Source organism: Pan troglodytes, chromosome 14, assembly GCF_028858775.2.
Source record: "Pan troglodytes isolate AG18354 chromosome 14, NHGRI_mPanTro3-v2.0_pri, whole genome shotgun sequence".
NCBI classification, from domain to species: domain Eukaryota; kingdom Metazoa; phylum Chordata; class Mammalia; order Primates; family Hominidae; genus Pan; species Pan troglodytes.
In genome coordinates, this window is record NC_072412.2 from 27,438,882 (window position 1) to 27,463,228 (window position 24,347).

General features: G+C 37.9%; 1 protein-coding gene across 7 annotated transcripts in view; it reads left to right on the forward strand.

Moving 5' to 3' along the window:
• PAN3 (poly(A) specific ribonuclease subunit PAN3) overlaps positions 1-23,080 on the forward strand; it is a 157,255-nt gene extending 134,175 nt beyond the window's left edge. For 4 of the 7 annotated variants that reach the window (XM_009426786.4, XM_001136622.7, XM_009426785.5 and 1 more), the window contains 5 exons: positions 4,963-5,102; positions 8,169-8,298; positions 9,068-9,132; positions 15,731-15,869; positions 20,134-23,080. In XM_009426786.4, coding sequence (XP_009425061.3) covers positions 4,963-5,102; positions 8,169-8,298; positions 9,068-9,132; positions 15,731-15,869; positions 20,134-20,274 — 615 coding nt within the window. In that variant the 3' untranslated portion in view covers positions 20,275-23,080. Of the gene's footprint in view, positions 1-4,962; positions 5,103-5,845; positions 5,917-8,168; positions 8,299-9,067; positions 9,133-15,730; positions 15,870-20,133 lie in introns of all 7 variants that reach the window. The other 3 variants (XR_010150628.1, XR_010150627.1, XM_009426787.4) reach the window with 3 other exon arrangements.
• Positions 23,081-24,347: the final 1,267 nt, after the last annotated feature.

Genomic DNA, 24,347 nt, shown 5'->3' on the forward strand with positions numbered 1-24,347 from the left:
TCTGTCACCTGGGCTAGAGTGCAGTGGTGCTGTCAGCTCACTGCAGCTTTTGAACTGGGCCCAAGCAATCGTCTCGCCTCAGCCTCCCGTGTAGCTGGGACTACAGATGTGCACTACTGTGCCTGGCTAAAATTTTTTTTATTTTTATTTTTTGTAGAGATAGAGGCTCACGATGTTGCCCAGGCTGTATTTCTTAACCATTATGATGTACTTAGTGTAGAGCCCTTGTGGGTTGGAATAAAGAGAATTCATGACAATGTCAGAGACTCTTTTTTTTTTTTTTGAGGCAGAGTTTCACTCTTGTTGCCCAGACTGGAGTGCAATGGCGCAATCTCAACTCACCACAACCTCTGCCTCCCAGGTTCAAGCGATTCTCCTGCCTCAGCCTCCCAAGTAGCTGGGATTACAGGCATGCGCCACCATGCCTGGCTGATTTTGTATTTTTAGTAAAGACGGGGTTTCTCCATGTTGGTCAGGCTGGTCTTGAACTCCTGACCTCAGGTGATCCGCCTGCCTCGGCCTCCCAAAGTGCTGGGATTACAGGCATGAGCCACTGTGCCCGGCCTCCTGATAATGTCAGAGACTCTTAACTGTTCAAAATGAAAATGTATTTATGTGATTTAGGAAACGTGTCCTAAGCACAGATAGATTAAAACAAGACTAATCAGATGAATGGATTATATTAAATGACACCCTTCTTTTTCACTCCTTTAATTACACCTATTATTTTTACTTTTAGAACACTTGTCTGACTACCAGTCATGAAATTTTAGAAATGTTTTCATAGGTTTGTTATTGGATTGCCATTTTCTAAGTAATTTTTTTATTTAGTCAGAACATACCACTACTTCTTATACTTTATTAGTATTTGATTATTGTCTGACTTCATTTTATTCGTGTTGATTTAGGCCTCGTGATGCTTCTTAGCTATTTTGCTGTTTCTTATTTCCTGATTTAAATGATAAAGTATCGAAGAATAAGAACGTATCTTCAAGCATTAAGAACAGTTGCTTTAGGCCAGGTGTGGTGGCTCACACCTGTAATCCCAGCACTTTGAGAGGCTGAGGTGGGCGGATCACTTGAGCTCAGGAGCTGGAGACCAGCCTGGCCAACATAGTGAAACCCCACCTCTCCTAAAAATACAAAAATTAGCCAGGTGTGGTGGCACACACCTGTAGTCCAGCTACTCAGGAGGCTAAGGCAGGAGAATCGCTTGAACCTGGGAGGCGGAGGTTGCAGTGAGCTGAGATCGCACCACTGCACTCCTGCCTGGGTAACAGAGCTAGACTCCATCTCAAAAAAAAAAAAAAAGAGAATAGTTGTTTTTGCCTTGATTACTCTGCAAGTAACAAAACTAAAGTAAATAGGTCATTCAGTTTGTATTGGAATGCTTCACATTAGGATAGGCAGCTATGATTTTAAGACAATTTTAGTTCTTTGTGTATAAGAAGTTTTTGGGTTTTTTGAACATTTATTAACTTACAAAGGTTTGCTCTAAGGCAGAATTTCTTAATTACATGGAGAAACACCTTATTGTTCTTCTCTTTTCAACTTATTTTGTTTAAAGTTTTGGAAGAAGATTTTAGTTCACTGATAGAATTTCAGAACAAAAAGAGAACAAAAAGGATAAAATGAGAAGTAGAGTCTAATCAGTGTTTAGTATTTCAGTTCATGCATAAATCTGTTTTGCTGGTAAACCACAGAGAATACAGTCCCAAAGACTTGCAGGCACTCATTGCATTCAGTTGTTTGCAGACGTTTCACACCCTTCTTTCCCTCTGCTTGTGCCCACCTAACCTCAGCAGCAGCCAAGCTGTTCTGGTTGATAGCAACATCTAGTGGGCAATACAGGGAGGAATATGATTAGTTCTGTTTTTCCCCCAGCAGCATCATTCTGTTCTTCTGCCTGAGGGCATTTGCCCCCTCTTTCTTATCTGGAGATGTTGTTTCTTAGCTACTTTCATTCTTATCTTCTCTCTTATACTTAGTGCCTAGGTAGTTGGCTCTGATTAATTTTTCTTTATGACCTTTATGCTTCCAAAAGTGACAGATTATTGACTGTTAAAATATTAGTGAATATATACACTTGGATATACATCCAAGCCAATAATATTAAATTTTTGAAGGAAAATTACACATTTTTAGAGCCAGTACCATCATCTTCTAATGTAAGTATCTAGAAACCCGTGTCTGCATTAAAAAAAAAAACAAAAACAAAAACAAAAAAAAAACTTCACACGCTCCTCATTCTTTTCTCAGTAGGGTTCCTTTTCAAGTATGTTATGAGTCGTGTAGTTACCTTGAAAAACAAAACTTTTCATAAGAAAAAAATCCGTGAGTTCAGACAACCAACTTTAAGCATTTAGGGCACCTTATTAATATTTGTAAGTCAGGATATGCCTTCATTCATAAAATCAGGCAACCTTCAATTAATTATCACCTGTTTATTTTTTTCAGCATTAAAGGATATATATCAGGCTTTCTTTTTTTGGGTATATATGTGTAGCTGATTTTTTATATAGCTTATTATAGTAAGGTATAGAAAAGAATTAAAGATAGTCCCAAAGTGGGAGTGTGATTTTACAGAGAAGAGGATACATGAGGAGTGCATTGTTTCTTGTAGTCTATTTTTCATAGTTTGTTTCAGACACGTGAATAGAGACTGACTTTGAGTAAAATGGACATAAGTAGAGCCATAGATAGAATCAGAAAAAGAAATCAAGAAGTCAAGAATCAGGAAGAAACTGAAAATCAGTTGGGGGGCAAATCTCCTGAATTCAACAAATGGGGGGAAACCAGATGGAGGTAAGAAGCAAAATAACAAATGGAAAATTATTTAGCTGAGAAATAAGGAAAGGAGAGTTACTGGGTTTTACGGTATGAAACTCTCTTAAGATTTTATTAACTTCTTTTGTTTAAAAAAACAACTCTAATTTAATCTGGACTGTGTCATACATGTACTTTATTTCAAAAAGTGGATGTTCTTACCTTGAGTCCGCTTTAGAGAGGTGGTGGGATGTACTAAAAATCAGATGTTATTTTTTAAACCCATCTGGTTCTTCAGCTCTCTTGGACCATTTTGGTTTTCTGTCTCATAATAGAGAATAATGGAATATTCTGGGAGGGAGGCTTAATACAGCATCAGTTCAGGGTGGAACCAAACTGAAAATTCTGCTGCTTGAAGAGTTGGAAGACTGTGTGTTGGTACCTGCTGCTCAAACACGTGATAAATAGCAACAATCTTTGGTATGCTTTGCTGGATACTTTGGATTGAATCGCCCATAGAAATTTATAGTTGGCATTTATATGCACTGATTTCTTTTGGCTGAGATTTCTGTAATTTCATGAATATAACTTGGAATGTTTTACTTGATCTAAAGTGTGATTGAGAGGAATTCTTTTTGGAGTTCATCACAGTGTCCTCCAGCAAACAGAAATGATGGCAACAGTAATAGTTCTCCTTCCCATGCCAGCTTCCCTCCTGCCATTCTGGGCTCCTGACTGTACCACCAGTGAAGTTTTAAAAGTTTTCTGGGATGAATCTTTGAATCTTTTCTAATAGATTCAAAGTAGTTTGTCTACCTAATCAGTCTGTCTCCTTATCTCATGTTCAGTGTCAGATTCACAAATGCTAGTTTTGGATAAATTTTTTAGTATGAACTTTTAAATGTTATTTTAGTAATGGAGTTTAACGTCTTTTTACTCATTATTTGGGTAGGGTGTTGTTAAGTATAACCATATAATGCTAGAATTTCACTAATGATTGCCTTAAAGTTACAAATATTCCAACAAACCAGTGGTTCTCAATCCTGGCTGCATATTACCATCATTTGTGGAAGCTTAGAAAAATACCAATACCTAGATTTTTATCCCAGACTAATTATACCAAAATTGGGACGAGGGGATGGCTACTGCTGATTTTGGTTTTGTTTTTAAGCTTCTCAAGTGATGATAATATGCAGCTATGCTTGAAAATTCCTTATAATAAACTAATGTTCAGTAAATGAACGTGTGTCTAATAATTTAGATGAGTTCTCAGATTTTAAAGATGTGCAAATGTCTGTTGTAGAAATTGCTTCAGGTGGTTTCATGTTAACTCTGAAGTACTCCATTCTCGAAGGCATGTGGTTGTTAATAGCTTCCTACCAATCAGGGCCACTTGGGATGACCATACTGTTTCCTGGAGTTATAATAGGTGATAAAGGACTTAATTCAGCCAGCTGTCTTTTGAAAATCCTTTTAGAAGGAAAGCCTCAGAATGGTAAATCTTGAGTGGGAGAGGTTTTAGGAAAGCAGGTGGTGGTTCCAGAGCTCAAAGATCTGTTAGAGTGTGAGGAAAAATAGTCTATTTGGAAACAAAGATAGATGGGATGTCATTCATTGAGGTTTGCAGCATTTTTGATGTTCTAGAGAATTTGCTCTAAAATCTGGTTAATGCTAATGTTTGTAATAGGATAACTTTTCTTCAGATAATCCTTCACATTCCCACTATATTCTGGGAGTTACAGAAAATGAGCAAAGTATGTATGTTAAGTTATAGTGGTCATAGCAAAGCAAATGTATAGTAACCTTAAATTTGTTGTAATAGAGAAGAATATTACCTCTATTTAAATAAGAAAAAATTAGAAAGAAAAACTTTTTAAAAGTGGCAATTTGTAGTTGGCATGGGAATTGCTTAAAGTCTCTTAAGGCGTGGACCTAGAACTACCTTCATCAGAATTACCTGGGTGCTTTAAAAATGTTGAGCCATTTTCTGGACCCACCCAATGAGAATCTCTGGTAGAGAGGCTCGAAGTCGTCTTTTTAATAAGCTCCAGGTTATTCTGAGGAGCACCAGTATTTGAGGACCCTGCCTGCAGCTTATTTATAATGATGCTTTTTCCATTTAGGCAGTAGTGTCAGTGTATTCAATGAGTACCTATGAAATGAAAATTAAAAGTTATATTTATTCTTTCATGTCAGCAAGCAGATCTGATATCATTAGGAAAAGTTGTGTTGGCTTTGGCTTGCAACTCTTTGGCAGGAATTCAGCGAGAGAATTTACAGAAAGCCATGGAACTGGTGACAATCAACTATTCCTCTGACCTGAAGAATCTGATTTTGTAAGTTTTAATATATGATAAATTGTACAGAATGATTATTTGTGATAAGACAGAGCTTTTTTTTGTTTTAAGTGATTGTTTTGGTTCCCACTATTTAAAATCAAGCAAAACAGAAACTTTATGTCTTTATTTTTATTTCAAAGTAAATATTTCTTAGATAAATTGATAAACCAGTGTGTTTAAATTAGTTATTGATGTTTAAACATTTGGTTAAAGGGCACCCAGTAGAAGTTTGTTGGTATCCACTAGCTACATGTGACCTTTTACATTGATATTAATTGAAATTTAAAGCTTACTTCTTCAATTACACTAGTCACATTTCAAGAGCTCAGCAGCCACATGTAATTACTGGCTAATATAATTGGACAGCACAGACATAGAATATTTCCCTCATCTTGGAGTTCTGTTGGATAGTGCTGCTCTAGAGAGTGTGAAAGCCATCATGAATAAGCCTCAGGTGCAATCCAGTCATGTACTCTGGCCAAAATACCCATTCTGGAAAGCATTTGTGTGGAGACCCCCATGCTTACACTCCAGTATCTTAACGCTCCAGAGAATCCTTGAGTATCGATTTGAGATGAATTTGGCTTAAGAGAAACCCATTGTGGACTACTGTCACAACAGAAGGACTTCTCCGTAAGATATAGCTACTATTGGGAGATCCCAGAGGGTGGGCAACCACGACCTTTATTACAGTTATGAGCTATATTAGAGAAGAGGTGCTAATCAACAGTCTCTTTTAGCTTACAGCTGCCCATTCTGATCTTTCTGTGTAGCCCTGGATGATCCAGTTTCTTTTTGGACCAGCCCTGGGGTATGAATTGGGGGATGGAGGGTGGGATTGCCCACCTGTTCTTTGTTACACTGGCATAAATGTCCTACTTGTGACAGCACTAGAAGCCAGTGGTTGTCTAGATCCTATTCATAATCAAATTCAAATAAGATGATTTATCTTCTGAATAAAAATACTTGTTTTATATATGATCACAACAGTGATTCCTAGCCTTAGTTTGCAAATACCTAGGATGCCTCAAATAATTTCAGGTTATAATCTCTAAATTTTCCTTTTTAAAAAAGTGGGGATAGAGGACAAAAATAATCAGCCGTATGTTAATAATTATTGAAACTGGGTGATGATACATGGGGATTCATTATATTACTATTCTATTATAAATGTTTGAAATTTTCTTTATTAAAAAAATGAATAAACAAAAAAGCCATACTTTAATAATAAACACAAACTAAAATTTATGGAGTAATTAAACCATGTATCGGGCCCTTTCAAACTGCTTGATGTGAATTAATTTTTTTAATTCTCCCAATAACTCTATAAATTAGATACCATTATTAGTTCCATTTTAGAGATACAAAACTGAGCCACAGAGATAAAATAACTTGCCAAAGTCACATAGCCTGTAATAACATTAAATATGATTAGCAGGGTACACATATGTCCATACTTACGGATGAATTGCTAAGATATAGTTTATTCACATGGGTATAGCTATTCATTTATCCGCAAAAATGATGACTACTATATGCCAAATGCAGGATACTTTGAATGAGGTGAACAAAATTCCCATCTTCTGGAGCTTACACCCTAATGGGAAGAAAGAGTAAATAAACATAAAAACCAGTGAGATATTTTCAGGTAGTGATAAGATCTATGAAGAAAATAAGAGAATTACAAGCAGAAGAGTGAAGGAGTGAGTAGGAGGCTGCTTTCATGAGAAAGGACAGAGAATGGCTTTACGTATAGAATAAGCAGCAATAGATGATTGAGAATCTTTGTGTTCTAACAGGTAGCCCTTGAAATGTGTAGTATTTTCTGCCACTGTTCTAATGATAGAAGAAATTTAACTGGTTCCTTCTGCTGCGTGTTACTGCATTTCTCAGAAATGAATATGTCATGATACCTTGTAAATTAAGTTTTAGAGCAGAGGACAGCTTCTTAAAAAGGCTCATTCAGTTTAGCAAAATTGAAAACCCAGTTTTAGTTTTGAAAATTAATCTTTGCAAAACAACAGGAAAAGCTCCCCACCCCACACCTACCCCCTTTTAGTCCTCTCAAAAAAGTTTCTAAAAACCTTTTCTTTTTTGGCCGGGTGCAGTGGCTCACACCTGTAATCCCAGTGCTTTGGGAGGCCAAGGCAGTTGGATCACAAGGTCAAGAGATTGAGACCATCCTGGCCAACATGGTGAAACCCCGTCTCTATTAAAAATAGAAAAATTATCTGGGCTTGGTGGCGCACGCCTGTAGTCCCAGTTATTCACGAGGCTAAGGCAGGAGAATTGCTTGAACCCAGGAGGCAGAGGTTGCAGTGAGCCGAGATCACGCCACTGCACTCCAGCCTGGCAATAGAACGAGACTCTGTCACCAAAAAAAAAAAAAAAAAAAAAAAAAAAAAAAATTCTTTCTATTAATTTATTTTTGTTTTTTGTTTGTTTCCTTTTTTTTGAGATGGAGTTTCACTTTGTTGCCCAGGCTGGAGTGCAGTGGTGCCATCTCCGCTCACTGCAGCCTCTGTCTCCTGGGTTCAAGCGATTCTCCTGCCTCAGCCTCCTGAGTAGCTGGGACTACAGGTGCCCGCCACCATGCCCAGCTAATTTTGTATTTTTAGTAGAGACGGGGTTTCACCGTGTTGGCCAGGCTGGTCTTAAAACTTCTGACTTCAAGTGATCCACCTGCCTCGGCCTCCCAAAGTGCTGGGATTACAAGTGTGAACCACTGCACCTGACCTGTAACAATCTTTTCATCTAGCACTATTGTAAAGAAGGGTTTGAGAATGGAAATGGGTAAGTGCAGTCCTACTTCACTTTTCTTTCTCATTTCCATAGTAGTGAAAATGTAGAGAAGAGACATGTTTACTGTTTCTCCATTGGCTCTTACAGTTTTCCAGAGGAAAGAAATGTAATATTTAAGAATGAACTTGACTTGCATGAATTAAAATGTTTTCAAAATTTTGTGTGCTAAGATGATGGCAGCCAAAACAGCTATGTGTGGGTTATCTTGTTTTTTAAATTGCATGTTGGACATCCAAGTAATTCCTCTTTTATCTTGGGTAGGTATTTGTTGACTGACCAAAACAGGATGCGAAGTGTAAATGACATCATGCCCATGATTGGTGCTCGATTTTATACTCAATTGGATGCTGCTCAAATGAGAAATGATGTCATAGAGGAAGACCTTGCAAAGGTAAAGAGTGTAAATTTTTTTTTTTTTTTTTTTTGAGACAGAGTCTTGCTTTGTCACCCAGGCTGGAGTGCAGTGGTGCTATCTCGGCTTACTGTAACCTCTGCCTCGCGGGTTCAAGTGATTCTCCTGCCTCAGCCTCCCAAGTAGCTGGGATTACAGGTGTACGCCACCACACCCAGCTATTTTTGTATTTTTAGTAGAGACGGGGTTTCACCATGTTGGCCAGGCTGGTCTTGAGCTCCTGAGCTCAAGTGATCCGCCCGCCTCAGCCTCCCAAAGTGCTGGGATTACAGGCGTGAGCCATTGCACCTGGCCAGTAAAGAGTGTAATTAAAAGAATGTACACACAACTTGCATCTGTGTATATAAATAGACACAAAATAATCATTGTACTAAATATAATGCCTTATTTGCTAAGATTTCAGATATTTTTGTCGGCACTGAATGTTTGGTATTTTAATTTCTTATGTCCTCTGGACAACACTGTTCTTTTCATTCATGGCTTTGCTACAGTCATGTGACAAAAATCTTGGTTTTTCATGTGAGTTACTTTTCCAATTCCTATGGACAGCTCCATAATCTTCTTGAGTACCATTATGAAATGAAATGGACATATTGTGTTTGTTTAAAAGTATAACCAAAAGGTGGGGATGTTAGGATTTATTGTTTAAAGGTAATATTGGTACAGGTTACCAGTTTTTGTAAATTTTGGCTTTTATGTTCAGTTATCTGGAACATTAACATTTTTCTCTTTTTAAAATGTTTTATAGGAGGTTCAAAATGGAAGACTGTTTAGGCTCCTAGCAAAATTGGGAACAATCAATGAGAGGCCGGAGTAAGGATTTACAGTATTTTACAATATATTTTTAATCGAGAGCACTATTTTGCATAATAAGAATAAGTATGCCTGGCTTTATTTGGAAAAAGAGAAAAATTCTTACGTGAAGTGACCTTAAGATTGTGTTAGCTGTTAAGGTGCTATTTTTAACAACAGCCTAGGTGTGGCTGTCCTTACGAATTTTACACACATGTGTACACACAGAAAATATGGTGTGTTAGAAATCTCTTGTGGTTTGCACATGAGGGCACATTTTATGACTAATACTACCTCTACCGTATCTTCTTTTTGAGGAAGAAGTTTCATGTAAGTTTACCCTGGTCAGTTTAGAGACTTGAGAAATCTCTAATTTTTGCATGCCTCTTACCTTCTATTAAAGCACACTTTTTTTTTTTTTTCTTGAGACGGAGTCTCCCTCTGTCGCCAGGCTGGAGTGCAGTGGCACAATCTTGGCTGACTGCAACCTCTGCCTCCCGGGTTCAAGCGATTCTCCTGCTTCAGCCTCCCAAGTAGCTGGGACTACTACAGGTGTGCACCACCATACCCAGCTAATTTTTGTATTTTTAGTGGAGATAGGGTTTCACCATGTTGGCCAGGATGGTCTGGTCTTGAACTCCTGACCTCAGGTGATCCACCTGCCTTGGCCTCCCAAAGTGCTGGGATTACAGGCATGAGCCACCATGCCTGGCCTAAAGTATACTTTTTATAGCCATCATATTAGTGACATTGGAAAGGCATTACCTTTTACACTATTTGTCACTTAGTTCCACCTCATTTGTAAGTTAATGTTAACCATATATACATAAGCAGAGTTGATGTTTGTACTACATAACTGTCAAAGACAGGTAGAACAGAATTTGCAATTACTATGACTGTATATGTAAGTTACATTTCAGGAATGTTTGATTTGTTAATAGAGATAGGTGAGAGATAAATACTATTACTTGAGGGGTTGTTTTTTTTTTACCATGGAATTCAAGTCCACTTGCTTTTCTTCAAAGTCAAAAGACTCATTTAGTGTTTTCCCTAATAATTTTTCTAAGTGAAGAGAACATAACAATATATGTTAAACCATTTTTAATAAACTTTTAGCTGTTTCTTCTAGCATTTATCTCTTTACTTTAAAATGTCTGCTTATAGTTCTATTCTTGATTCCCCCAATATATAATTCAGCTAATGACTCATCCTCTTCCCTACACACGTGCACGTACGTGCACACACACATGCACACACACATGCACACATGAGTTGAATCTGTATTTAGTGTTACAAAACACCTCTCCCATGCGGTCAAAAATAGGTAACCTATCAGTTCCTTTTTTTCCCTCCCGCCTAGAGAATTGGCTCTGGATCCTCTGCACTTCCTGTTCCTATCTGGGCTGGTTATGCTTTAAGCCTGCACATGCTTACACTTTAGAACTGGAACTTCCCTTCAGTATTATCTGGGAATTCTCATTATCTCTCTGTGTTGGATACCCTGTTTTCTTGCTTTATTCCTTGGTTTATTTATTTATTTATTTATTTATTTTGACTTAGTGGAGCATGTCCTTGTAGCTTCCTGAAAAAGGTGAGTTTTTTTAGTCTTGCAAGTTTGAAAATGGCATTATTCTACTTTCACACATTATTGATACTGTGAATGCATACTAAATTCTAGATTGTCCTCAGAAAATTTTTCCTTTTTTTTTTTTTTTTTTTTTGAGAGGGAATCTCGCTCTATCCCCCAGGCTGGAGTGCAATGGCGCAATCTTGGCTCTCTGCAACCCTCGCCTCCCAGGATCAAGCGATTCTCCTGCCTCAGCTTCCAGTGTAGCTGGGATTACAGGCGCATGCCACCATGCCCAGCTAATTTTTGTATTTTTGGTAGAGACAGGGTTTCACCATGTTGTCCAAGCTGGTCTCGAACTCCTGACCTCAGGTGATCCACCTGCCTCAGCCTCCCAAAGTGCTAGGATTACAGGCATGAGTCACTGTGCCCAGCCAGGAAATTATTCTTATTAAATTTTTTAAATAGGTTGTCTATGAATAAAGTAAAAAGTAGGAAGAGTTTGCAGTGAAAACTGTAAAAGTCTCTCTTCCATACCTGACATCCCCAATATCTATTCCCAGTTTCCCCCATCAGTCTATATTTTTAGTTTCTTCTGTATTATTCCAGAGTTACAAATACAACTATATATTCTTATCCCCTCCCCCTTTAAATATATAAAAATTGTAAACCATACACAGTATATTTTATCATAACAGCGTGTTTTAGAAATCTTTCTATTTAGATATGTTTAGTATATGCCAAGCACTATTCAAAATAGTTTACAAATATGACCTGACTTATTCCTCATAACAACCCTATGATGGAGTTACCATTGTTATTCCTATTTAACAGAGTAATTGCAGCATAGAGAGGTTAAATAACTTGAACAAAGGTTGCATAATTAATAAGTATATGATCCAGGACTCCAGTCTAGACAGTATGGTTCCAGAGTGTGTGCTCCTAACCACTATGCTATGTGTCTCCCCATACTTTAATGGCCTGGTAGTAGTTTATCCTATGGATGTATTATAGTTTATTTCCCCAGTTCCCTATAGGTGGGCATTTGGGCTGTTTTCAGTCCTTTGCAGGGTGGGCGGTACTATAGGGACTAACTTGTGCATACTTAATCTTATATATATGTAAATATAGGCCAATTGTGATTGCTAGGTCTGTAGGTATGTCACTTAATTTCATAGCTATTGGAGAATAGTTTACCCATGTGTGTAATTCGTGAGACTGCCTCACCAAAATACTTTTTTCAAACTCTTAGATTTTTGTCAACCTTGTGGGTGAAAAATTGAATTTAAATGCAGTTTTATGTTCTATGTACTCTTAACGAGCATGTTTGAGGGTCTATTTTATGCTATTGATCCATTCTTATGTCCTGTTCAATTCATATCCTTTGCCCATTTTTATTTTCAATTGGATTGCTTGTCTTATTGATATATAAGAGCTAAAGAGATTCACTCTTTTTGTGATTTTTTTTTTTTTTTGACTGCTCATTCCCCACCCTTGGAGACATTTGTCTATGTCTGTAACTGACCAAATTTCTTCTTTGCTTCTGGGTTTTGAATCATAGTTAGAAAGCCTCTTTCTACTCCAAGATTATGAAGGAACTATTTCATGGTTTTTTCCAGAACATATGTGGTTTCATTTCTTCATATTAAAAATGTTTTATGTAGTTAGAAATTGTATAGGGTGTAAGGTGTAAGTCCATCTCCCCTTGTCCCCAGGACTACCTAGTAGTCCAAAAGCTGTTTATTGAATAGTCGAACAATCTAGCTTTTCCCCACTGGTTTGAAGCCACACCTCTTCCATACTATTTTAATTCAATCATGAAATTGAATTTTGAAATCTAGCAGTATTCTTTCCCATCTCCATTTCATTGGGCACCACTTTGTTGTTTTCCTAATACTATTAAATTTTCTGTACAAATTCTAGAATCAGCTTCTTTAGTTAAAAAAAAATCAATAAACCTGATGGTGTCTTCATAGGGAAGATAGCATATTTATCGTGTTTAAACTCTGGGAACATTTGTGGTTTTAGATGTTGAGTCATTGTAACCAAGATCATGGTATGTCATTCTATTTGTTGATGTCTACTTTTGTATTCTTCAGTAGTATTTAAGTTGTTCTTTATATAGTTATAGCAATACTGAGTGTATTCTTAGGTATTTCATCTTGTTGCTATTATAAGTGGGAAAATTTCCCCCATTATGTCTTCTTGTTATTGGTATATATGAGAATTCTTGATTTCTTTAAATTTTATGCTCTGGTACCTTATTGTTTGGGTCGTTTTCAGTAAATTCTCTTTGAGTTTCCCAGGTGTTATCTGCAAATAATGCTAGTTTCCTTCCCAGTTTCTATACTTTTAATTTCTCTTGAGTGGTTGTGTTAGCGGGTACTTTCAGTACATAGGTAAGTACTAGTGATGATAGTTCAGAATTTGAAGCATTGTTCCTTTTAACTTCCAGGCAGATTCAAAGGCATTTTCTTTATAAATCCTTTCCTTCCTCCAAGCTTTTGGGTTTTGTTTGTTTGTTTAGTCACTGATGTTCAGAAATTCACAGTGATGTTCCTTGGTGTAGGTTTTGAGTCATAATGATGGATTAACAGGTGAACCCCTTTAATCTTGGAAACTTAACGTCCTTCAGTTCTGGGACATGGTCTTCATTGTTTCTTTAATAACTTCTTGTCCTGGAATTCTCATCGCTCAGATGTTAGACCTTTGCAATTGATTTTCAAATATTCTCTTCTATTTTCTATCTCTAATTTTTTCTTGTTCTACTTTCTGGGCAGTTATCTCAACTGTATTTTTCTAAAATTAAAGTTTTTTTTCTAATTCTTTGAATTTTTAAATTTCTGCTATCATATTTTTATTTTCCAAGAACAATTCTGTTTTCTGAATGTTTGTCTTGTACCATCTAATTCTTGTTTCTCTGAGGCCATCAGTTAATAGATTTTTGCTGGTGGTTGGTTTTTGTTTGTCTTAGTTTTAACTTTTGTTCCATTGCCTGCAGTATCTCATAGGAAACAAGAGTTTGCTTTATTTTGTTTTGTTTTGTAACAAAAGATTTCTGATACTTAGCTGTCCATTTGTATTAAAAATAAGGTCCTAAAAAGCCAATGGGAAGCCTTTGTGAGGGCAGGGATTATAGAATGTTGAACCTTTCTCTGTGATAAAGCAGTGTGATGTTGTTATACATGATTTTTGTTTGTTTTTGGTAGACTGTCAAGGATTATCATTTGTCTTGGACAGGTCAGCATACCCTGAAAAGAATCTTCCAACCTCTACTGTCTGTGGTATAAGCCTGACAGCCAGGGTTTGGGAACCACACAGAGGGAAAGCATTTGTTGAATAGGGTGTCATCCAGCACTCCTCAGCTCTTCATCTTCTGGTTTGCTTGGCATCCCTGAGGCTCAGGCTTTTCTCTTTCACCCTTTTTAGAAAGTAAAACCTCCAGATTTTTGCCAGACAGGTGGCAGTGGGGTTGAGAGATGGGTTATCTGTTTGCTGTTTATAGAACCTTTTCTCAGTTCTCCTGTTTTCAGCCTCAGTCCAAACTTGCACTTTTAGTAGTCCTTTGTGGCTTCAGTTTCTGAGCTACGCCAGTGTGGGTTGCTTGATTCCTGTGGGCACCCTCTTCCCACATCCCTTGTAGAATTAGGGTTCAGTTTTGTCAGGTCTACTAAGTCATCCCACTTACCTATCTGCCTCTGCATTCCAGATGTTCATGATTATCTCTTGTTCACTATTGTTGCTTTTTCTGATCCCTTTGTCCTTGTGTTTATGCCCTTTTTTAGGTATTTACTGTCAATTTGATGGGCTGTTGAAAGGGAGCTGAGATAAATGGGTGTTTAATCTTCATTTTAATTGGAAGTCCTTGGAGTGACCTTTGCAAACATACGTATATGATTGTGCTAAAACTATATGGTGAACGTCTCCTCTGGTTCTTAGAATAAAGACCCAGTTTTAAAACATGTCCTAAGCTGTGTAGTCTGATCCCTACCTACTTCTCATCCTGGCGTCAAATCTGCCTTTTATTTAATTTTCTTCCCCCCATCCCCCATTCTTTGTTCTTGTCTTCACTCTGTCCCTTTCCTTGCCCTTACCCTCCCTCTCCGTGTATTCTGTCTTCTTTTCTTCTCTTTTCTCCCCCAACCCATTCAGACACATGATCTTCCTTAAGTTTCTTCAATGCTCCATGCAAATACCGATCTCTGACGAAGGAGCATCCTTCTTCTGGGAAGAGCAGCCACTACTTCCTCTGGAAAACCTTCCTTAATTGCTTTTATATATACTTATATTCACACATAATTTTACGTAAATTTAATGTTATACATTTTCTGTAATCATTGTTTTTACCTGTTTTTTCTTAATGGGAATTGTATCACAGTTTGATCTGGGAAGCAGAACGACTTTAAATGATACAGAAAAGGGATTATCAGCCAGGCGCGGCCCTAGATACATTCATCTTTGTTTTATATCATATTCCTTTTAGGAGCATTATGTAAATATGCAGTTACAGCTTTCTTTGATTATTTGAATAACGTCTGTTTCCTACTAGACTGTAAGTTCCTAAGGTCACTGAAAACTCACAGTGGTCATCTGGTTCTTCACAGCTTGTTTTCACATGGAATGGTAGGAAACCGATATTTACTTCCTTTTTGTTTCCTAAACATTTTTCTATTTTATGCTTATTGGTGAAGTAGAAGATGTACCTGACCTTTCTCTATTCTGTAACCTACAGAGTGGGAGGAAGAGAAGAGAAGATATTTAAAGACATTTTTACCTTTTCCATTTTATCTAATGGTAGGGGCTGAAATAAGGAGGTAATGTAAAATAGGAATGCATAAGGGATGATTTCCCCCTGACATTTGCTAACTGAAAACTGGAATTCATATACTTACTAGTTCAGTCAGATTATTTTTTAAAAACACTGTACCAGACTCCCTCCCAATTTTTTGTTTATTGGGAAAAAAGTAAAACTAGTTTGGAGTCTAAAAAATAGACATATGGCCACAGAGCATACAGCATGAGTTACTGAGGTAAAATGTTCATTTCCCCCAGGTTTCAGAAGGATCCCACTTGGTCAGAGACTGGAGACCGTTATCTGTTGAAACTCTTTAGGGATCATCTTTTTCATCAGGTGACAGAAGCAGGTGCTCCCTGGATTGACCTCAGTCATATAATTTCTTGTCTTAACAAGGTAATTTGTATCTAGATTTTTTAAGATCATAATTCTGCCTATAATTTGTATAGAGTTGTATCTTCTACAAATACTAGGAAACTTAAGAAATCAGGATGTACTCTTAAAGTAGCCTGTAAGACGTTTTATTAATAACATTTTCTACAATGGGAGGATTTTTACAATACTTGCATGAATAATTTTTTGGGGCGGTGGAGGACAGAGTCTTGCTCTGTTGCCCAGGCTGGAGTGCACTGGCCTGATTTTGGCTCACTGCAACCTCTGCCTCCCGGGTTCAAGTGATTCTCCTGCCTGAGCCTCCCGAGCAGCTGGGATTACAGGCACCCATCACCATGCGCAGCTAATCTTTAGTAGCGACAAGGTTTCACCATGTTGGCCAGGCTGGTCTCGAACTCCTCACTTCAAGTGATCCGCCTGCCTCAGCCTCCCAAAGTGGTAGGATTATAGGCGTGAGCCACTGCGCCTGGCCTTCATGAATAATTTTAGAGTGTTTTATTGTGGATCTTTTTATTATGATAAAGTATCACAAAAGGAGGGACTGCTTCCCTCCTTTATGCAATGTTTTATTTACCTGTGGTTTTGTTATGCCGCGTAAAACAGTGAATGGTAAAAAGCAAAAAAATAATTTTGTGTTTATTTTTTAAAAATTGAACCCCTTCCGAATCATTGTGAGTTATGTTGGGTGTTATCAAATCATTATTAACTATAGATTTTTTTTTTTTTTTTGAGACAGAGTCTCACTCTGTCACCCAGGCTGGAGTGCAGTGGCGCCATCTAGGCTCACTGCAAGCTCCGCCTCCCGGGTTCACGCCATTCTCCTGCCTCAGCCTCCCAAGTAGCTGGGACTACAGGTGCCCACCACCATGCCCGGCTAATTTTTTGTATTTTTAGTAGAGACAGGATTTCACCATGTTAGCCAGGATGGTCTCGATCTCCTGACCTCGTGATCCACCCGCCTCAGCCTCCCGAAGTGCTGGGATTACAGGCATGAGCCACTGCACCCGGCCTAACTCTAGGTTTTATAATCAAGTAGTAAATAATAAAAGCACAATACTAGTGACATCAGTTACTAGCAGGTCCAGCTGTTATAAATGGTGAATTTGATGATTAGATGAATTAAGTAGATAAAAAATAGATCATAAATTTATTTGCGAGGTGAGGTGAGCTTTTTTTTGGAACGGGGTTTTGATCTGTCACCCAGGCTATAGTGCAGTCGCACTTATGGCTCACTGCAGCCTTGACTCCCCAGGGCTGCAGTGGTCCTCCTTCCCACCTCAGTCTCCTGAATAGCTCGGACCACAGGCACACGCCACCACACCCAGCTAATTTTTGTCCTTTTAGTAGATACGGGATTTCACCATGTTGCTCAGGCTGGTCCCAAACTCCTGAGATTAAGCAGTCCACCCACCCCCAAAGTGTTGGGATAATAGCCGTGAGCCACCACGCCCAGCAGCATTATGTTTTAGAAAAGGTTGGGAAAAGGCTAGGCGCAGTAGCTCACGCCTGTAATCCCAGCACTTTGGGAGGCCGAGGCGGGCGGATCACGAGGTCAGGAGATCGAGACCATCCTGGCTAACACGGTGAAACCCCGTCCCTACTAAAAAATACAAAAAGTTAGCCGGGCATGGTGACAGGCACCAGTAGTCCCAGCTACTCAGGAGGCTGAGACAGGAGAATGGCGTGAACCCGGGAGGCGGAGTTTGCAGTGAGCCGAGATCGGGCCACTGCACTCCAGTCTGGCCGATAGAGCGAGACTCCGTCTCAAAAAAAAAAGAAAGAAAAGATTTGGAAAGACAAAATTTACAGAGAAAAGAAAGAAGACATTTCCCTTATGAATTACTTGGCATTATGAAGTTTAGAACTGGTCTCCAGGAGTAAATGTAGTCTCTGTATAGGTTTATGTATAAACCAGGAGCTGGTAAGCCATGGCCTGCAGGCCAAATCTGTTCTATGGCCTATTTTTTTTAAAGCGTGAGAGCCTCGAATAGTTTTACATTTTTAAAGAGTTGTAAAATAAACAATAAGCCAAACCTAAAACATTTACTGTCTGACCCTTTATAGAAAACATTTACTGACTCTTGGTCTGAACTTTCCTAAATTATAAGTACTAGAGGAAAAAATATCTACTGTAGCACATGATTTAGAACTATTAATGTACAGTGTGGTAACCTTTCAGGGAAAATGTTACGGTTTGTTTTTAAGCACTACTTTGCCTTCCTTTAACTTCCTTAAAACTCTATAGGGAGTATTGTCAATAACCTACATTAAGACTGCACAAAACTGGCCAGGCTCGGTGTCTCACGCCTGTGATCCCAGCACTTTGGGACGCCCAGGTGCACGGATCACCTGAGGTCGGGAGTTCGAGACCAGCCTGGCCAATGTGGAGAAACCCCGTCTCTACTAAAAATACAAAATTAGCCGGGCGTGGTGGTACATGCCTGTAATCCCAGCTACTTCGGAGGCTGAGGCAGGAGAATCATTTGAACCCCAGGAGGCAGAGGTTGCAGTGAGCCGAGATTGTGCCATTGCACTCCAGCCTGGGCAACAAGAGCAAAACTCTGTATCAAAAAAAGAAAAAAGACTGCACAAGACTATATGTATCATTGAACTAATTCAGTATGAGTTATATATTTATTTTCCCTTTATTTATGTTAGGGGAAAAACCTTTTCTTGAGAGCAATATGTAGAAAATAATTCTGTCAGATTTTAGAGCATAGTATCAGAGCACCAGTAATTAAAAATACGTAGAACCAGAACAAACATTGACAAGTAGGTAATATGGAATAAGCCATGGACAGTTGCCTTAAAGATCATTTAATGAATATTAGGATAATATTCATTAAATTCATCAAAGATCATTTAATGAATATTAGGATAATTGAAAATTTGAAGAAAATTCTGTTTCACATCATGAACTAGCTAGTAGTAAATAATACCCCAAATCTGAAGTGTGACAATATTCTAAGTTTGAAAAGAGTGTGATAAATTAAAAGGGAAGGATGGCCAGATTGATTATACAAAATTAAGATTTTATATAAGCTTATTTTGGTAGAAATAATGACAGAAATTGTCTGGTAAATGATTTGAATGTTTGAGCCTTCAGTGAGTTGTAAACATATTTTAATGGATTATGTATCAATTAATGAAATAAAGTACATTGAAAATAACAAAAATAAAGTGAAAACCATAACAAGACAAGTCGATAGACTAAGGATCAGTATTTATGCTTTATAAAGACCTCACTAAAATATTACTGCCAAATTCCATTAGGGTCATGAGTAAAGATCATATACTAGCATTTACACAAGCAGAAATACCAAAAGTAAATGTATGAAAAACCTTTGATAATAGTAGTTAAAATCTAAATTTAAATAGCAAGGTGCTCATTTGCTGTGGGGTTGCTGGAAAAGTATTAAAAACTTATAAATTAGGCTGGGCACGGTGGCTCACACCTGTAATCCCAGTACTTTGGGAGGCCGAGGCGGGTGGATCGCCTGAGGTCAGGAGTTCGAGACCAGCCTGGCCAACATGGCGAAACCCCGTCTCTACTTAAAATACAAAATATTAGCTGGGCGTGGTGGCAGGTGCCTATAATCCCAGCTACTCGGGAGGTTGAGGCAGGAGAATTGCTTGAACCCGGGAGGCAGAGGTTGCAGTGAGCCAAGATCGCGCCATTGCACTCCACCCTGGGCAACGAGCGAAACTCCATCCCCAAAAATTAAATAAATAAAAATAAAAACTTATAAATTCATGGTGTCTAATTGGAAAACAATTTGGTTCTATGTACTAAGCTATAAAACCACTTCTACTTTACTTTTTTGTGTTTTTTTTAAATTTTTTAAAAACCAATTTCTTAATACTTTACATTTTATTATTAATATTTATACTTCTAAGTATTTTTCCTAAGGAAAAAGTACTTCCTACAGAAGAAAAAAATTAAGTAGATGAGTATGTTCATTGCACTGTAATTTATTATGCCAAAAATGGAAGATATTGGGAGAAAAATTATTGAGCATCAACTGGGTAAACTATAATACAAACAAACGTTAAGCGTGAAGGGATAGAAACATAGGGCAGTGTTTGTGTAAAAATGTCTGAGTCGAAAATTATGTGCATACTGATGAATGATATAAATGTACTCATGGATATCTGAAAGGGAATGTGACAAAAAAAATTTAGATATTTTATTTATCTTTGCTGCAAACGTAGATAAATTCTTTTCTGCATGTTATGAATTTCATATTTTGTGTATATATTGTTTCAGCTAGATGCTGGTGTGCCAGAAAAAATAAGCCTGATTTCCAGAGATGAGAAGAGTGTACTTGTGGTGACCTACAGTGACTTAAAGCGCTGCTTTGAAAATACTTTTCAAGAACTGATTGCAGCTGCAAATGGTCAGTTGTAGTATTTGCTAAAAAAGCACGCAGGACATGGCTAAAGACCTTAACCAATAGCAAATTGCACTACAGCTGAACTTTTCATCATCTCATTCACATTTGGGAAACGAACAGGAGATGAGCAAAGCTGCTTGCACTTCAGTCAGGTACACTGTTACTTGAAAGGAAGAATGTTTCACTTACCCAAGAGCTATGGCTGCCATTGGAGGCTGTTATCTGTGAAGAATTTATTTTAGATTTAGGAGCACCATCAGGTGAATGATGTTCCTGCTTTTGTTTTTTCCACTTGTATATGCACTAATTTTAATTTTTTAAAGACTTTTTCTGATCTTTGAACTTTTGCCACATTGTATACTTATAATGGGAAACTTTGCAAGGACATTTTTGGGAAGCAATGCTGGGCAGCGTTTTTGCCATTGAGGGTTGCAGAATTTGCTCTTTTTGGGACGGGTTGCCCTGAATAACATTACAGACCAGGTAAATAATTTCATAGAAGTTCAGTATAGTACGTAATTCTTGTAAGAGTATTGTATGCAAGCTCTCTGTATGCCACCCACTGTTAGTTCAAATTGAGATTTTTGTTTTGTTTTGTTCTTAAGAACATACCAAGAAAGTACCAGTGAATTGTTGGATATGAATTCCCTGTTAGTTGATTTAAATCCTTTCTGAATAAAGATCAGATAAACAGTAACTGAAGGAGCATGTATAGCTCTTTCCTTCAAATTCAACTAGAGCCTTTTTAAAAAGACATTTGCCTGCTAGTCAGATACATTTACATTTATGCAAATTTTTTAAATAGGAGAAAATTAAGAAATTGTGTTAAAGGCCTAAAGTTCAGGTGTATATTACTTTAGGTTCTTTGCAGTTTGTTGTTTTTTGTTTTTTTTTTTTGGGGGGGCGGGAGGGAGGTTTATGAAGTTCTGCTCTTTGAACCACAGCTTTATTATGGTCCTTTACACTGGAGACAGACACAGAGACACTGTTCAGAAGATGAACTAAACTCAGCAGTGGTCTGGTATCAAGAGCTTTCTGATGTTTTACAGCCTGAATTTGGAGGGATAACGATCTGCTGTGCCTTTGCAGTCACTGCTTAGCCCAAAGTAATAGTACTTTTGATAATAACTCACTCTGTGCGATATTCCTGAATAAGTCCATCTCAAAAGTTTGGAGTTTTCGTCCTCTTAACTTTCTTAATATTTGGACATGCAGTTGTCGCCAAACTTGGGTATTCATGGAATTTCTAGTAAATGAAATACCTATACTTTGATACTGAAGACTGCCAAATACATAGGAATTTTCTTTCTTAAAAAACAGTAATGAAGACTATATCTCCTTTCCCAGCACTGAATATTTTACTAGCACTGGGTGCTCACCATGCAACTGAAGAAAATGTGGAAACTCAAAAGGTCAGGACAGACTTCCAAGCACTTGCAACTGATGTTACTGTCTTCAATTTTAATAATTACACATATTTGTATATTTCAGAGAAGTTTTTAATATTTCTCTGTCCACTTTTTATAAGCTTTAAAATGATATTCTCTGCCTTGAGATTTGCATCAAGAAAAAGCACCTCTCTTCACCTGAAAGCTTTGAAGACTAGAGACACGCTTTACACGTTTTAACAAGTATATTGAGTCCACGTTTGGTAGCATCAGTTGTTGAGTTAAAAAGAAAATTATTGCATTTGATCTGGATGGATTTTAAAAGAATATAATGTTCAATATTAAAAGGATAATTAACATTTGCCACCATAATGTTCTTTTTTATGTAAAAAGAAGAACTTGGAGACATTAACATGAAAAAGTCTTTTATCATTAGCTCATGTATTTGAGGAAGAGCAGCTGTCTTTTTATATGTTTTTTGACAAATCATATTGTATTCTTTTGTACAAAAAAGAACTACTTGTATTCTAGAAGAAATATGAAATGCTTAATTTATAAGCGGGCTGGAGATTTTTTCCAATATTGTTTTCTTTGAAAATGAAAGGGGATCATCTATTTTAGTTTTGGGGTCTGGGAACTTTTTGAAAATTTAATTTGTGGACCAATGTTTTGTGAAAGCTAAAGAGGGCAGGGGTTAAAATAGGGCTTGAATTTCTCATTCTGTATAGACCAGCAAACTTCCCTGTGCAAGGCAAGTTTACATCACAAATCCAAGAATGTTTGCATCCTAAATGCTAGTTTGCTTCAGCCCCTAGTTAACCTCAGGACTTGGTTTGCATATAAAAGGTAGACAGCTGATATGTTTTCATGAATAAATATTGTCAGCCAGAAAAGGTTGGTGTCAGGTAATGCATATTTTTTTAAGCTTTGTTTTATATTTATTTTTCATTTAGTTTTTATTGGGAATGGTTTTCAAAGAACTCTCAGTTCTGCCTAGGTGTTTTTGGGGGAGCCCTGTTTTCCATAGTGTAATTCCATTTAAGAGGTTGTCTAAAAGTCTTTTTAATTAATAGAAAGATTTTAATATCCAAGAGTAGTCAAATTAAGGATATAAACTTTCCACACCTTCCTGTCGTGACAGATAAAAGCACAGAAAGGACAACCCTTGAAATCATGTAATGTTGGTCATTTCAATATTTTGTACCTGTTTTAAATTCTGTTAGTGTATTTACTTCATTGTAAATATTCTTGAGGGTACCTTTGTATTTTGCTTTTGACCTTGGTTCTGTGATTTGGATGTCAACAACTTCCCTAAAAAGCACCAGTGTGTTAAGTTCTAATGTCATGACCCAATTTGTGTTATTCATCTTTAATCCTGTTTTCAGTCTCTATGTGTACAGCAGTATTTTTAATAAAGAATTACAGAGATAAATTTGTCCTTTTCTTGCACGTGTTCATATAGCAAGATGATGATTATCTTATGATTGGATTTTAAAAGATTGGTTATTTCCTCTGTATTTTGGAGGAATTTTTGTATTTGGATGAAATGGCAGCAGATTTATTCATTAATTTATCAGATAGTCCTTAAGTCTTATCTACTGTGTCCTTGGATCTGTTCTAGGCACTAAGACAGATACAGGGACTTGGTATTTACAGAATGTATAGTTATACCCAAACATCTTAATACAATACATGACTAACAATGTAGTTTAGGAGAGAAGACTACTCACGAGAAAGCATAAGGGGTCTGCCATGTGTATGTCTGGGGGTAAAGTATTCCAGGTAAGGGAATGTTTCAGAGCCTTTGCGGAACAGCAGGGGAGCGAATGTGGCTAGAGCCAAGTTAAGTAGGAAGTGACGTCAGAAAGGTCTATAGGGAAGGGGTGTGTCCTGTGGACCATTTTAAGTATTTTGGCTTTTACCCTCAAAAGAGGAAGCTGTGCCGGGCGCAGTGGCTCACGCCTGTAATCCCAGCACTTTGGGAGGCTGAGGTGGGCAGATCACGAGGTCAGGAGATCGAGACCATCCTGGCTAACATGGTGAAATCCCCTCTCTATCAAAAATAAAAAAATTAGCCAGGCGTGGTGGCGGGCGCCTGTAGTCCCAGCTACTCGGGAGGCTGAGGAAGGAGAATGGCGTGAACCCAGGAGGCAGAGCTTGCAGTGAGTCTAGATCGCACCACTGCACTCCAGCCTGAGCATCAGAGCAAGACTCCATCTCAAAAGAAAAAGGAAGCTGCAGGAGGATTTTCAGCAGAAGAGTAACATGATAGGACATTTAAAAAGGATCACTCTGGCTATGACGTGAACAGACTGAGGGAGGAAGTGAGCTGTTGACATGGTGGGAAACTGACAGCATCCCAAGTGAAGGATGTTGGATTTTAAAACCCATGTCTTTTGAGTTTTGTTGGGTTTTTTTGTTTTGTTTGAGACGGAGTCTCACTCCATCGTCCAGGCTGGAGTGCAGTGGCACGATCTTGGCTCACTGCAACCTCTGCCTCCTGGGTTCAAGCGATTCTCCTGCTTCAGCCTCCCGAGTAGCTGGGATTACAGGCATCCATCACCATACCTGGCTAATTTTTATATTTTTTGTAGATACGGGGTTTCACCATGTTGGCCAGGCTGGTCTCAAACTCCTGACCTCAGGTGATCTGCCTGTCTTGGCCTCTGAAAGTGCTGGGATTACAGGCATGAGCCAAA